The sequence below is a fragment of the Bombina bombina genome, chromosome 2 (assembly GCF_027579735.1).
Source record: "Bombina bombina isolate aBomBom1 chromosome 2, aBomBom1.pri, whole genome shotgun sequence".
Classification (NCBI taxonomy): domain Eukaryota; kingdom Metazoa; phylum Chordata; class Amphibia; order Anura; family Bombinatoridae; genus Bombina; species Bombina bombina.
This window is the reverse complement of record NC_069500.1, coordinates 181,582,864-181,599,494: the sequence shown is the minus strand read 5'-3', so window position 1 is coordinate 181,599,494 and position 16,631 is coordinate 181,582,864. Positions and strand designations below refer to the sequence as shown.

The window sequence follows — 16,631 nt, the reverse complement described above, 5'->3', positions numbered from 1 at the left end:
GGACTGGAACTATCACTCCCAGGAGGGAAATATCCTGTACACATTTTAAGAACGCCTCTCTTCTTGTCCGGTCTACAGATAATCTTGAGAGGTGGAACCTGCCCCTAGGAGGAAAAGTGTTGAACTCTAACTAGTACCCTAGGAATCTATGTCCACTGCCCACGGGTCTGGGACATCTCGTTCCCAAGCTCAAAGTTTGGCCATCACTTGACCAGGTCCCGGATTGGGGGAAAACTCTTCATGCTGACTTTGAATCAGCTGCAGGATTATTGGATTGCTTGGACTGACCGGGCTTCCAAGAGGGCTTGGATTGTTCCTGCGTGGTAGAGGCAGAGGAAGACTTACCTCTGAAGTTACGAAAGGAACGAAAATTATTCTGACGTCCCTTCAATTTGTTCTTTTTGTCTTGAGGCAGAAAGGCGATATATATATTGAATATTGAAAATTAAGAAAATGGCTTACCGGATCCCATAGGGAAAATGACAGCTTCCAGCATTACCAAGTCTTGTTAGAAATGTGTCATACCTCAAGCAGCCAAAGTCTGCTCACTGTTTCCCCCAACTGAAGTTAATTCCTCTCAACAGTCCTGTGTGGAAACAGCCATCGATTTTAGTAACGGTTGCTAAAATCATTTTCCTCTTACAAACAGAAATCTTCATCTCTTTTCTGTTTCAGAGTAAATAGTACATACCAGCACTATTTTAAAATAACAAACTCTTGATTGAAGAATAAAAACTACATTTAAACACCAAAAAACTCTGAGCCATCTCCGTGGAGATGTTGCCTGTGCAACGGCAAAGAGAATGACTGGGGAAGGCGGAGCCTAGGAGGGATCATGTGACCAGCTTTGCTGGGCTCTTTGCCATTTCCTGTTGGGGAAGAGAATATCCCACAAGTAAGGATGACGCCGTGGACCGGACACACCTATGTTGGAGAAAGGATCCTTTACCACCCGTGATATCGGAAATAATTTCTGCCAATACAGGCCCAAACAAGGTCTTTCCTTTGTAAGGGATTGTCAAAAGCTTAGTTTTAGAGGAAAAGTCTACAGACCAAGACTTAAGCCATAGTGCTAAAGTTGCAAAGTCAGATATTTTGGCCCCAAACTTAAATGACCTGCAAAGAAGCGTCAGTGATAAATGAATTGGCTAACTTGAAAGCCTTTATCCTATCCTGAATCTCCTCCAAAGGAGTTTCAGCTGAAGAGACTTCGACAAAGCATCAAACCAATAGGCTGCCGCACTGGTTACAATAGCAATGCATACCGCCGGTTGCCATTGTAACCCCTGATGAGTACTGTATACATCTTCTTTAACCCCTTAATGACCGCATCACTTTTCCATTTTCTGTCCGTTTGGGACCAAGGCTATTTTTACATTTTTGCAGTGTTTGTGTTTAGCTGTAATTTTCCTCTTACTCATTTACTGTACCCACACATATTATATACCGTTTTTCTCGCCATTAAATGGACTTTCTAAAGATACCATTATTTTCATCATATCTTATAATTTACTATAAAAAAAATTATAAAATATGAGGAAAAATTGAAAAAAAATACACTTTTTCTAACTTTGACCCCCAAAATCTGTTACATATCTACAACCACCAAAAAACACCTATGCTAAATAGTTTCTAAATTTTGTCCTGAGTTTAGAAATACCCAATGTTTACATGTTCTTTGCTTTTTTTGCAAGTTATAGGGCAATAAATACAAGTAGCACTTTGCTATTTCCAAACCACTTTTTTTTCAAAATTAGCGCTAGTTACATTAGAACCCTGATATCTTTCAGGAATCTCTGAATATCCATTGACATGTATATATTTTTTTTTAGTAGACAACCCAAAGTATTGATCTAGGCCCATTTTGGTATATTTCATGCCACCATTTCACCGCCAAATGCGTTAAAATAAAAAAAATTGTTCACTTTTTCACAAATTTTTTCACAAACTTTAGGTTTCTCACTGAAATTATTTACAAACAGCTTGTGCAATTATGGCATAAATGGTTGTAAATTCTTCTCTGGGATCCCCTTTGTTCAGAAATAGCAGACTTATATGGCTTTGGTGTTGCTTTTTGGTAATTAGAATGCCAATAAATGCCACTGCGCACCACACGTGTATTATGCCCAGCAGTGAAGGGGTTAATTAGGGAGCATGTAGGGAGCTTTTTGGGGTAATTTTAGCTTTAGTGTAGTGTAGTAGACAACCCCAAGTATTGATCTAGGCCCATTTTGGTATATTTCATGCCACCATTTCACCGCCAAATGCGATCAAATTAAAAAAAACTTTAAATTTTTCACAATTTTAGGTTTCTCACTGAAATCATTTACAAACAGCTTGTGCAGTTATGGCACAAATGGTTGTAAATGCTTCTCTGGGATCCCCTTTGTTCAGAAATAGCAGACATATATGGCTTTGGCGTTGCTTTTTGGTATTTAGAAGGCCGCTAAATGCCGCTGCGCATCACACGTGTATTATGGCTAGCAGTGAAGGGGTTAATTAGGTAGCTTGTAGGGAGCTTGCAGGGTTAATATCACATTTAGTGTAGAGCTCAGCCTCCCACCTGAAACATCAGACCCCCTGATCCCTCCCAAACAGCTCTCTTCCCTCCCCCACTCCACAATTGTCCCCGCCATCTTAAGTACTGGCAGAAAGTCTGCCAGTACTAAAATAAAAGCTATGTTTTTTTTTGTTTTGTTTTTTAAAAAAAAGCATATTTACATATGCTGCTGTGTACTATCCCCCCCTTAGCCCCCAACCTCACTGATCCCCCCCAAACAGCTCTATAACCCTCCCACTCTAACTTAATCTGCGCCATTTTGGGTACTGGCAGCTGTCTGCCAGTACCCAGTTTAGAAGAAAAAAATTTTTCTTAGTTTTTATTAAACTTTTCTGCAGTGTAGCTTCCCCCCACACAAAACCAACCCCCCACCCCTCCATGATCTCTTTTTGTGCTTTTGCACAAACAAGATTTGGCCATTTGTTACTAAAAAAAATTTCCATAGTGTAGCGGTTCCCACCCGCTCCTGCCCCGTGCACGCGCCCGCCCGCCACCCTCCGTGCACGCGAGCGCGCCCATGCGGGCCCCCTAACGGCCCGCACCCGATCCCGCCCCCCTTGACGACACAGGGCACACCGATGGCCGCCCACCCGCCTCCCAAGTCGGCTCCCACCCACCAACGATACCGGCCATCGATGTCCGGTGCAGAGAGGGCCACAGAGTGGCTCTCTCTGCATCGGATGGCCGTGTAAGGTTATTGCAGGATGCCTCCATATCGAGGCATCACTGCAATAACCGGAAAGCAGCTGGAAGCGAGCAAGATCGCTTACAGCTGCTTTCCACACCAAGGACGTGCAGGGTACGTCCTCAGGCGTTAACTGCCTTTTTTTTTAGGACGTACCCTGCACGTCCTCGGTCATTAAGGGGTTAAAAAGGCCTCCAGCTTTTTATCCATCGGATCTTTGAAAGAGCAACTATCCTCAATAGGAATAGTAATTCTCTTGGCAATCGTGGAAATAGCCCCTTCCACCTATGGAACCGTCTTCCTAAAGACAGGGGAGGGGAAAAATTGTATTCTGGTCTCTCCCATTCCCTGGTAATAATCTCTGTGGCACGGTCTGGCATTGGAAACACCTCCCCAGGTGAGGGAACATCAAAGTATCTATTTAATTTACTAGACTTTTTAGGGTTGACCACGATAGTCGTCCAAGGTAGCTAAAACATCCTTTAACAAAACACGGAGGTGCTCAAGCTTAAATCTGAAGGAAACCACTTCAGCATCAGAAGGAGGAATTACACTATCCGAATCTAAAATTTCACCCTCAGAGGCTACTGAAGTATCTTCCTCTTTCGATCTATGTGAAAGACGGGCCCGGTCAGCCTGAACAGGATCTGATACCATATCTGATTCTATAATTTTCCTCTTACGCTTCCCCTGCAGCATGGGAATGGCGGCCAGCGCCTCAGATACCGCCTCAGATACCTGGTCCGCAACCTCAGCCTTTAAAGACACTCCATCCGGAGATTGAGAGGAACCGCAGGGCACTGCATGTGACGTAACCAAAGATTGGGACATTTTGAGGAGAGGCTGTGGCAGAGCCTGTACAGCATCATCCTGAGGGAATGGTGGCTCAGAAACAAACAGTTTGTGTTTATACATAAGAGTTCTCTCAATACAAGAACTGCAAAAAGGCAAAGGGGGTTCTATACTTGGGTATCCAAACAAAGATTGCACTCAACAGTAGGCCTAGACTCCAAGTCTATATTGCACCATAAATTTAAGCACAGATTTTCAAAGAAAAAAAAAATCAAGTTCAATTTGTTAACATTACCGTCTCTTTAAGAATCGATAATAAAAGCAACAGTCTATGGCTTCAAAAGCCCTTATTCTTTAACAAGAATTTTCAGATTAATCAGAGTCTATATATGTATGATTGAAAAAAAACTCCTGAGCAATCTACACCTCAGCGCTAAGCTGAGGTGCCTACCTGCTCCTCCTGACATGGAATGATCAGCTTTAGAAACTTCCGGTTCTCCTGCAGATCGGAGCGACACAGCAGAAGGAGAAAGACTGAATTAGGCTGTGAGACTTATCCTCTCTGTAAAGAAGCCGCACACTATGTGGAGACACGCCTCCTTAGTGAAGTCACTTCAAGTACAGTCGAAAAACGGTTAACGTTTAACTAATTCTGTCTTACTAGACCCTTATACAATCACAAGCCCCCAAAAATTAGTGACTGCATGTATAAGCAGTTTTGCTGTCTGAGCCAATTAAAAAAAAACATTAACATTAAAAATAAAAGTTAAAGTTAAAATTCCCTCCTACCGAGACACAGTACCCTGTACCCTGCATCCTGCCTGAAAATTCCTGACCTTCAGGAATATATGTCACCAGTATAGTGATGCAATATGCTGTAGTGCCAAAATAGATTCTATTAGAAACAGGAAAAAGCAACTGTCCAAGCAACATCTGTGGAAGGCTTGTGAGCACAAATCCATAGAGGAGATTTACATTGTACAGCCAGTACTCTCCTATGACCATCTCTTCCAGGAACTATTTATTGATGGGGAATTTGGGATTAAAATCCTTGTAAATCTTCCATAAATTCATCACACCTCTATTCTTGCCCTCTCCTTCACTAGGCAAAGAACTACTGGGAGGGAAGTAGGAGGGATATTTAAAGCTTTGTTGTGGGGTGTCTTTGCCTCTTTATGGTGGCCAGGTGATGAATTTCCACAAGTAAGGATTTTCGTGGACTATCACCACCTTAGAAAGAAAGGATGGAAAAACAATTCCCTGGTAAAATATTTTCCAAAAAACTACCTTAGTTAAAAAAACTGGAGAAGGTACACAAAACTGCCTCAGCTTGATGAAAACACCAAATACTGAGGATTACAAGAAAGAGCTGACAACTCAGACTCTCCTGACTGATGAAATAGCTAATAGAAACAACAGTTTTAGGTCCTAGGAATGCATTGGTTCAAATGAAAGGGATTGTAATGCACTTAAGACCAAATTAAGATTCCATAAAGGAGTAAATGGTTTGATAACAGGTCTGATTCTAACCAGAGACTGAACAAAAGCTTTAATATCTGGAAGACAAGCCAGTTTCCTATGTAGTAGGACAGATACGGACAAAATATGTCCCTTCAAAGTTCTAGCAGACAGACCCTTGTCTAATCAGTCTTTAAGAAATTGAAAAATATGTGGAATACTAAAGGAATGCCAAGAATATCCACATTACAATCACCAATAAAGATACACCTTCAAGACCTTGTGGTAATTTTTTCTAGTGACTGTCGTACGTGCCTGAATCAATGTATCTTCCACTGAGTATGAAAAACCACTTTGGGAAACAATCAAATCGATCAAACTATAAGCAGTCAAGCAGAGAGACTGAAGATTTTGACAAAAGAAAGAACCTGAGAAAACAGATCTGGGGCAAGTGGAGGACGCTATTGAGGAGCACTGGACATTTGAACCAGATCGGCATACCAAGTCCTGTGTACCCAAGCAGGAGCTATTAGAATGGTAAAAGTACAATCTTGTCTGAACCAAGCAGTGACTCAAGGAATGGGTACAATTGGAAAAATGGGTAAACTAGATGAAATGGCAGAGGAACTTAAACAGCATCTATCAATTCCGCCTAAGGGTCTCTGAAAAGTTTGTGGTTCAGACGAAAAGCCATCATTAAGTCAAACTCTGGGAGACCCCAATGCTTACCTAAATGATCGAAAGTCTATTTGATAGACACTTCACCCGAGTGTGGAGTCTGACAATTCAAATATGCCGACTCCAGAATTGTGAATTTTTTATATTGTACATCCATAGGATTCTGCCTATGTTAGAATGCAAGACACCTTTGCTAGGGTACTGCGAGTACCACCCTGATGATTGATATAAGCCACCACTGTAATGTTGTCGGACTGAAAACGTATGAAAGAGACTGAATTGAGAAGATTCCAGGCCTGAAACATTGATTGGGTAACCTCGCCTCCCAAAGAGACCAAACTCCCTAAGTTCTCCAAGGACCCCACAGCTCCCCAACACAAGAAGCTTGTATTTGTGGTAATTATTTCCCACAACAGACTACAAAACAGCATTTCCTGAGAAATTGGGTTAGGGAAGTCCACCAAGAAAGAGACTGTCTGACCAAAGGATCTTGATGAATTATGTGAGACAGATCTGTGTGGTCCCCATTCCACTGTCTTAGTATGCATAGTTGTAAAGGACATAAATGAAACATTGCAAATGGAATGGCATTGGATGCTGCCACCATGAGACCCACAGAAGCATGAGGAACAGACTGTGGGCTTTGACAAGCATATAGAAGTTTGAGGTTGTGTTGCTCTGTTAAGAACAGCCGCTTGGAAATCAAATCTATGATCACTCCCAAAATGGACACTCTTGTGAGAGGTTCAGAACTCTTTGCTACATTTACCTTCTAGGCATGACTGCGGAAAAAAAAAAACAGACGTGTGTTTCAGTGTGCAGTTACTACAAGCAAAGTTGGAGCTTGAACCAAAATATCGTCCAAGTAGTGAGAAACCGCTATGCCTTGAGCTCAGACAACTGATAAAGCACCCAGAACTTTGGCAAAGATTCCGGGAGCAGAAGCTAGACCAAAGGGAAGAGGTAAGAACTGATAGTGTCCTTTCAGAAAGGCAAAATGGAGAAACAGGTGGTGATCTTTGTGAATAGGAATATGTAAGTAGGCGTCCTTCAAGTCTATGGTTATCATACACTGACTTTGTAAAACCAAAAGGAAGAATAGATCTGATTGTTTCCATTTTTAATGAGGGAACCCAAAAAAAAAAAATTATCAGGGTTTTTAGATCCAGAATGGGCCTGAATGTTCCCTCCTTCTATAGAATAATAAAAACATTGGAGTAAAAACCTTTCCCATAATAAAAAAAAAAAAAAAAAAAAAAGGAACAATCGCTCTCATGTCCTCCAGATCTTGAACACATTGAAGGAACGCCAATATCTTTTCTGATCTCTTTAAAACATGAGACAGAAGAAACCTCCCTCGAGGCGGCCTTAATCAAAAACCTATTCTGTACCACTAAGAGATAATCTCCATTACCTAGGGATCATGAACAGACTAAGACCAGGCCTTCTGAAAAAGGCTTAAAGGGTCACTGAACCCAAATTATTTATTTCGGGATTCAGATAGAGCATGTAATTTTAAGGCACTTTCTAATTTACTCCCATTATCAATTTTTCTTTGTTCTCTTGCTATCTTTATTTGAAAAAGAAGGCATCTAAGCTAAGGAGCCAGACAATTTTTGGTTAAGACCTGGACAGCACTTGTTTATTGGTGGGTGGATTTATCCACCAATCAGCAAGAACAACCCAGGTTGTTCACCAAAAATGGGCCAGCATCTAAACTTACATTCTTGCTTTTCAAATAAAGATACCATGAGAATGAAGTAAATGTGATAATGTGAGTAAATTAGAAAGTTGCTTAAAATTGCATGCTCTATCTGAATCACAAAAGAAGAAATTTGGGTTCAGTGTCCCTTTAACCTGCCCTCTACCAGCAACAATTCTGGATCAAGGGCTGCACCTTCATGTAGATTTTGCATTGGAGTGAGTTTTCTTGGATTGTTTTGACTTATTACATACTGGATTTGGCTTCCAGATAGACTTTGTGGAATCTGATTTATGAGAGGAAGATGATTTTTGGCTGCTGGATTTGCAAAAAGGAGCGAAAAATAATAATAATGGATGTTACAGAAAAAGAAAAAAAAATATATACATGAAACACACATTCTATAGATTTCTATAAAATAAAGTTTAAAGGTATATGAAACACTTTTTTTTTCAGATACAGATAGAGTATGCAATTTTAAACAACTTTCTAATTTACTTCTATTATGAATTTGTATTCATTCTCTTTGTATCTTTTGTTGAAAAGCAGGCACATATACTTAGGAGCCGGCCCATGTCTGGAGCACTATAAGGCAGCAGTTTTGCAAGAATGATATCCATTTGCAAGAACAGAAGATGGTAGCACTATTTCCTGCCATGCAGTGCTCCAGTTGCCTACCTAGGTATCTCCAACACAGAATATTGTGGGAACAAAGCAATTTCATAATAGAAGTAAATAGGAAACTTTTTTTAAAATCACAAAAGAACAATTTTGGGTTTCATATCCCTTTAAGCGCTCATCACTGTTGCAGAGAGCTTCAAACAGGTGACCTTAGAATAAAGCCACACAAACAAGCACCTGGTCCTGTCATCATGGGCTGTGCCTGGTCTGGGCACTCACAGGCAGCTGCTCTTCTAATATCTTTTAATTGAAAAACAGGCTCAAATTAACCAATGACCCTTCTATACAAACCTAATGTTGAACCTATTTTAGGTGTCAATGTTAAAAAATCAGGATTATACAAAAGTGAGCACAAAAAAAGTTCCTAATGTTAAACTATTTTATTAACAAACACATCTTAGTAGTTTAAATATTTTTATCTCAATATACAAATAATGAAAGATGCTCTGTGCATTCTCGATTAATGTTCTAGATTTAGTCAGATATGAGGCACTTAAAGGGACACTAAACCCAACATTTTTCTTTCATGATTCAGATAGAGTATACAATTTTAAACAACATTCCAGTTTACATCTATTATCTAATTTGCTTAAATTTTTAGATATCCTTTGTTGAAGAAATAGCAATGCACATGTGTGAGCCAATCACACGAGGCATCTATGTGCAGCTACAATCAGCATCTACTAAGCCTATCTAGATATGCCTTTCAGCAAAGAATATTAAGAGTATGAAGCAAATTAGATAATAGAAGTAAATTAGAAAGTTGTTTAAAATTGCATGTTCTTTCTGAATCATGAAAGAAAAAAATTGGGTTTCATAGCCCTTTAAAGCCTGCAAAAACACACAGCAACACACACTACACCGCATACAGCTATACATGCAGACACACACAGTGCAGAGGGTACAAATAAACATGCACACACACCACATTGCCAGCACACACACACACACACCACATTGCCAGCACACACACACACACACCACATTGCCAGCACACACACACACCACATTGCCAGCACACACACACACACACCACATTGCCAGCACACACACAGCACACACACACCACACACACACCACATTCACAGCACACACACACACACACACCAGATTCACAGCACACACACACACACACCACATTGCCAGCACACACACAGCACACACACACCACATTGCCAGCACACACACAGCACACACACACCACATTGCCAGCACACACACAGCACACACACACCACATTGCCAGCACACACACACACACACACACACACACCACATTGCCAGCACACACACACACCACATTGCCAGCACACACACACACCACATTGCCAGCACACACACACACCACATTGCCAGCACACACACACACCACATTGCCAGCACACACACACACCACATTGCCAGCACACACACACACCACATTGCCAGCACACACACACACACCACATTGCCAGCACACACACCACATTGCCAGCACACACACACACACCACATTGCCAGCGCACACACACACACCACATTGCCAGCACACACACACACCACATTGCCAGCACACACACACACACACCACATTGCCAGCACACACACACACACCACATTGCCAGCACACACACACACACCACATTGCCAGCACACACACACCACATTCACACACCACATTCACAGAACACACACACACACACACCACATTGCCAGCACACACACACACACACCACATTGCCAGCACACACACACACACCACATTGCCAGCACACACACACCACATTCACACACCACATTCACAGAACACACACACACACACACCACATTGCCAGCACACACACACACACACCACATTGCCAGCACACACACACACCACATTGCCAGCACACACACACACCACATTGCCAGCACACACACACACCACATTGCCAGCACACACACACACCAACCACATTGCCAGCACACACACACACCAACCACATTGCCAGCACACACACACACACCACATTGCCAGCACACACACACACACCACATTGCCAGCACACACACACACCAACCACATTGCCAGCACACACACACACCAACCACATTGCCAGCACACACACACACACCACATTGCCAGCACACACACACACACACCACATTCACACACCACATTCACAGAACACACACACACACACACCACATTGCCAGCACACACACACACACACACCACATTGCCAGCACACACACACACACCACATTGCCAGCACACACACACACACCACATTGCCAGCACACACACACACCACATTGCCAGCACACACACACACACCACATTGCCAGCACACACACACACACACCACATTGCCAGCACACACACACACACACCACATTGCCAGCACACACACACACACCACATTGCCAGCACACACACACACCACATTGCCAGCACACACACACACCACATTGCCAGCACACACACACACCACATTGCCAGCACACACACACACCACATTGCCAGCACACACACACACCACATTGCCAGCACACACACACACCACATTGCCAGCACACACACACACCACATTGCCAGCACACACACACACACCACATTGCCAGCACACACACACACCACATTGCCAGCACACACACACACCACATTGCCAGCACACACACACACCACATTGCCAGCACACACACACACCACATTGCCAGCACACACACACACACACACACCACATTCACAGAACACACACACACACAGAACACACACCACACACACACACATTCACAGCACACACACACACCACATTCACACACCACACACACACACACCACATTCACAGCACACACACACACACACACACACCACATTCACAGCACACACACACACACACACACACCACATTCACAGCACACACACACACACACACACACCACATTCACAGCACACACACACACACACACACCACATTCACAGCACACACACACACACCACAAGCACCACACACACACCCCATTCACAGCACACACACACACACCACATTCACAGCACACACACACACACCACATTCACAGCACACACATCAGCAACATTCACCAGCACACACACCACATTTCACAGCACACACTACCACATTCACAGCACACACCACCACATTCAACAGCACACACACCACATTCACAGCACCACACCACATTCACAGCACACACACTCACCCACCAGCACACACACACAACCACATTCACAGCACACACACACACACCACATTCACAGCACACACACACACACACACCACATTCACAGCACACACACACACACACACCACTGCAACAGCACACACACACACACCACATTCACAGCACACACACACACACCACATTCACTGCACACAAACACAACACACCACATTCACTGCACACACACACACACACACCACATTCACAGCACACACACACAATCACACACAACCACATCACACATCACAGACAAACACACACAATACCCACATTAACAAAGCACACACACAATCCAGCACACAACAGCACACACCACCACATTCACAGCACACCAACACACCACATTCAGCACACACAACACCAACTTCACAGCACACACAACCACACACATTCACCAGCACACACACACACACCACATTCACAGCACACACACACCACATTCACAGCACACACCACATTCACAGCACACACACCACATTCACAGCACACACACACACACACACCACATTCACAGCACACACACACACACACCACATTCACAGCACACCACACACACCACATTCACAGCACACACACACACACCACATTCACAGCACACACACACACACCACATTCACAGCACACACACACACCACATTCACAGCACACACACACACACACACACACAATTCACAGCACACACACACACACACCACATTCACAGCACACACACACACACACACACATTCACAGCACACACACACACACACACCACATTCACAGCACACACACACACATTCACAGCACACACACACACACACCACATTCACAGCACACACACACACACCACATTCACAGCACACACACACCACATTCACAGCACACACACACACACCACATTCACAGCACACACACCACATTCACAGCACACACACCACATTCACAGCACACACACACCACATTCACAGCACACACACACACACACACCACATTCACAGCACACACACACACACACACCACATTCACAGCACACACACACACACCACATTCACAGCACACACACACACACCACATTCACAGCACACACACACACACCACATTCACAGCACACACACACACACACACCACATTCACAGCACACACACACACACACACCACATTCACAGCACACACACACACACACACACACACCACATTCACAGCACACACACACCACATTCACAGCACACACACACACACACACACATTCACAGCACACACACACACCACATTCACAGCACACACACACACACCACATTCACAGCACACACACACCACATTCACAGCACACACACACACACCACATTCACAGCACACACACACCACATTCACAGCACACACACACACCACATTCACAGCACACACACACACACACACACATTCACAGCACACACACACACACCACATTCACAGCACACACACCACATTCACAGCACACACACACACCACATTCACAGCACACACACACACCACATTCACAGCACACACACACACCACATTCACAGCACACACACACACACACACCACATTCACAGCACACACACACACACACACCACATTCACAGCACACACACACACACCACATTCACAGCACACACACACACACCACATTCACAGCACACACACACACACCACATTCACAGCACACACACACACACACACCACATTCACAGCACACACACACACACACACCACATTCACAGCACACACCACATTCACAGCACACACACACCACATTCACAGCACACACACACCACATTCACAGCACACACACACACACACACACACCACATTCACAGCACACACACACACCACATTCACAGCACACACACACACACACACCACATTCACAGCACACACACACCACATTCACAGCACACACACACACACCACATTCACAGCACACACACACACACCACATTCACAGCACACACACACACACCACATTCACAGCACACACACACACACCACATTCACAGCACACACACACACCACATTCACAGCACACACACACACACACCACATTCACAGCACACACACACCACATTCACAGCACACACACACACACACCACATTCACAGCACACACACCACATTCACAGCACACACACACACACCACATTCACAGCACACACACACACACACACACCACATTCACAGCACACACACCACATTCACAGCACACACACACACACACACCACATTCACAGCACACACACACACACACCACATTCACAGCACACACACACACACCACATTCACAGCACACACACACACACCACATTCACAGCACACACACACACACCACATTCACAGCACACACACACACACCACATTCACAGCACACACACACACACACACACACCACATTCACAGCACACACACACACACACACACCACATTCACAGCACACACACACACACACACACCACATTCACAGCACACACACACACACACCACATTCACAGCACACACACACACACCACATTCACAGCACACACACACACACCACATTCACAGCACACACACACACACCACATTCACAGCACACACACACACACCACATTCACAGCACACACACACACACCACATTCACAGCACACACACACACACCACATTCACAGCACACACACACACACCACATTCACAGCACACACACACACACCACATTCACAGCACACACACACACACCACATTCACAGCACACACACACACACCACATTCACAGCACACACACACACCACATTCACAGCACACACACACACCACATTCACAGCACACACACACACCACATTCACAGCACACACACACACCACATTCACAGCACACACACACACCACATTCACAGCACACACACACACCACATTCACAGCACACACACACACCACATTCACAGCACACACACACACCACATTCACAGCACACACACACACCACATTCACAGCACACACACCACATTCACAGCACACACACCACATTCACAGCACACACACACACATACCACATGCACAGCACACACACACCACATTCACAGCACACACACACCACATTCACAGCACACACACACACACATTCACAGCACACACACACCACATTCACAGCATAAATGCATGCACGCAACACACAGCATACACACACTACACAGCATTCACATACATGAACCACACAACATACACACAATATATGCACATTTAACTACTAGGCATATCATACACATTTGTATAATACCAAAGGGACATCTGAGTAGCATCTCAAAGCTTTCATTTAGTTGGGGTTGTTATTTGGTTTCAGGGATTGTACAAAGAGTGCCTAGCATTATGTGTCTGCAACTTTGAAATTAAGATGCTGCTTCATTTAACTGGGGGGCGGGTATTTATCAATTATCTGTCCCCCCCACATGATTTCCTGGGGGATGGGCTCCCCCCCATCCCACCAGGTTCCTACGCCCATGCCAAAAACTGATGAAACCAATTTGCTTACCTCAAGATTTTTGCTAGCCACATTCTTCACAACGGCAGGGAACAACTCAGAAGCATTTTTCCCGTTTGAAATCATCTAAAAAAACGGAAATGTAAAAAACTTCATTATAAAAACTCAAACAGTATGTAGTAAAATAATAACAAATCTACACAGCTGAAATGATATATAGACAATGATATAGACAAAGTTGCACTGTATGAAAATTTAACACTTGTGTATATTTTCTTTTACGTAGTAAATTATATATATATATATATATATATATATATATATATATATATATATATATATATATATATATATATATATATATGAAATCTGTTGGCGCTCTACAAAATAATAATAATAATAATAATAAATATATATATCGCGTTGAGGATGCACCTGCACTGAGTCTTTCCTTTTCTTTTTGTGAACATTTGATAAAGGTGCTAGTACAGCACCGAAAAGTCATGCTAATTTCCCCCATTTTAACATGGAATATTAAAAGTTATTTTTGACTTTAAAGCCCAGTGAGTGCAGTCTTTTTCTGGATATATCCATATATATATATATATATATATATATATATATATATATATATATATATATATATATATATATATATATATATATATATATACATACACACACACACACACACACATATATGCACTGTGAAGTAAACCAGACACTTGTTTTTTCAAATGAAAAATTTCTTTATTATACGGTACAATCCGATATTCCCAACGTTTTGGTCCTCACATTGGACCTTTGACAAGGGTATAAATCTGTCAAAATAGCATACAGATGATCAAAATCAAATCTACTTACATATTTACAATGTCACACTTAGAAATACAGAGCACATCGTAAAACCGGAAGTGACATCATACCCGATCCGGGTCCGACTATCACATACTTCCCCAACATTAACCTCAGACTTTAAAGCTCCCAGGCCAAATAATAAGCCAATCCCTCATGTGTTTTTTCACCTAAATACAATCTACAGTCTTTAAATATGAAAAAGGCAATTTATAAGAATTGGCCCCTACTACAGAGTGACCCATCACTTAATAAAAAGGTCAACGCCCACTTGTGGGTTTTAAAAGAGGCAGAAACCTCAAGGATTTGTTGGTTAAGAGTGATCCGTTAGGTAGCTATATGCATAAGTCCTGGGAAACTAAAGTTGGTTGTTATAGGTCTGACGGATGCGTCACTTGTAATAGGCTGATTTTAGGGGAAACTTTTGAACACCCACGAACTGGGAAGATGATGGGCTTAAAGGAAACCACAACACCTGCTTCAAATATTCTAAACTAACTTGTTCTAATAGGGCAAAATAAACTAACAATTATGTATGCAGTCTTCATCTTTGTAATTCTGTTGTAGAAAA

The 16,631-nt window shown here is 43.0% G+C and overlaps 1 protein-coding gene across 2 annotated transcripts in view; it reads right to left on the bottom strand.

Annotated features, from left to right (window-relative positions):
• AP3B1 (adaptor related protein complex 3 subunit beta 1) overlaps positions 1-16,631 on the bottom strand; it is a 1,155,804-nt gene that overhangs the window by 928,630 nt on the left and 210,543 nt on the right. For both annotated transcript variants that reach the window (XM_053701376.1, XM_053701377.1), the window contains exon 3: positions 15,257-15,331. In XM_053701376.1, coding sequence (XP_053557351.1) covers positions 15,257-15,331 — 75 coding nt within the window. The remainder of the gene's footprint in view (positions 1-15,256; positions 15,332-16,631) is intronic.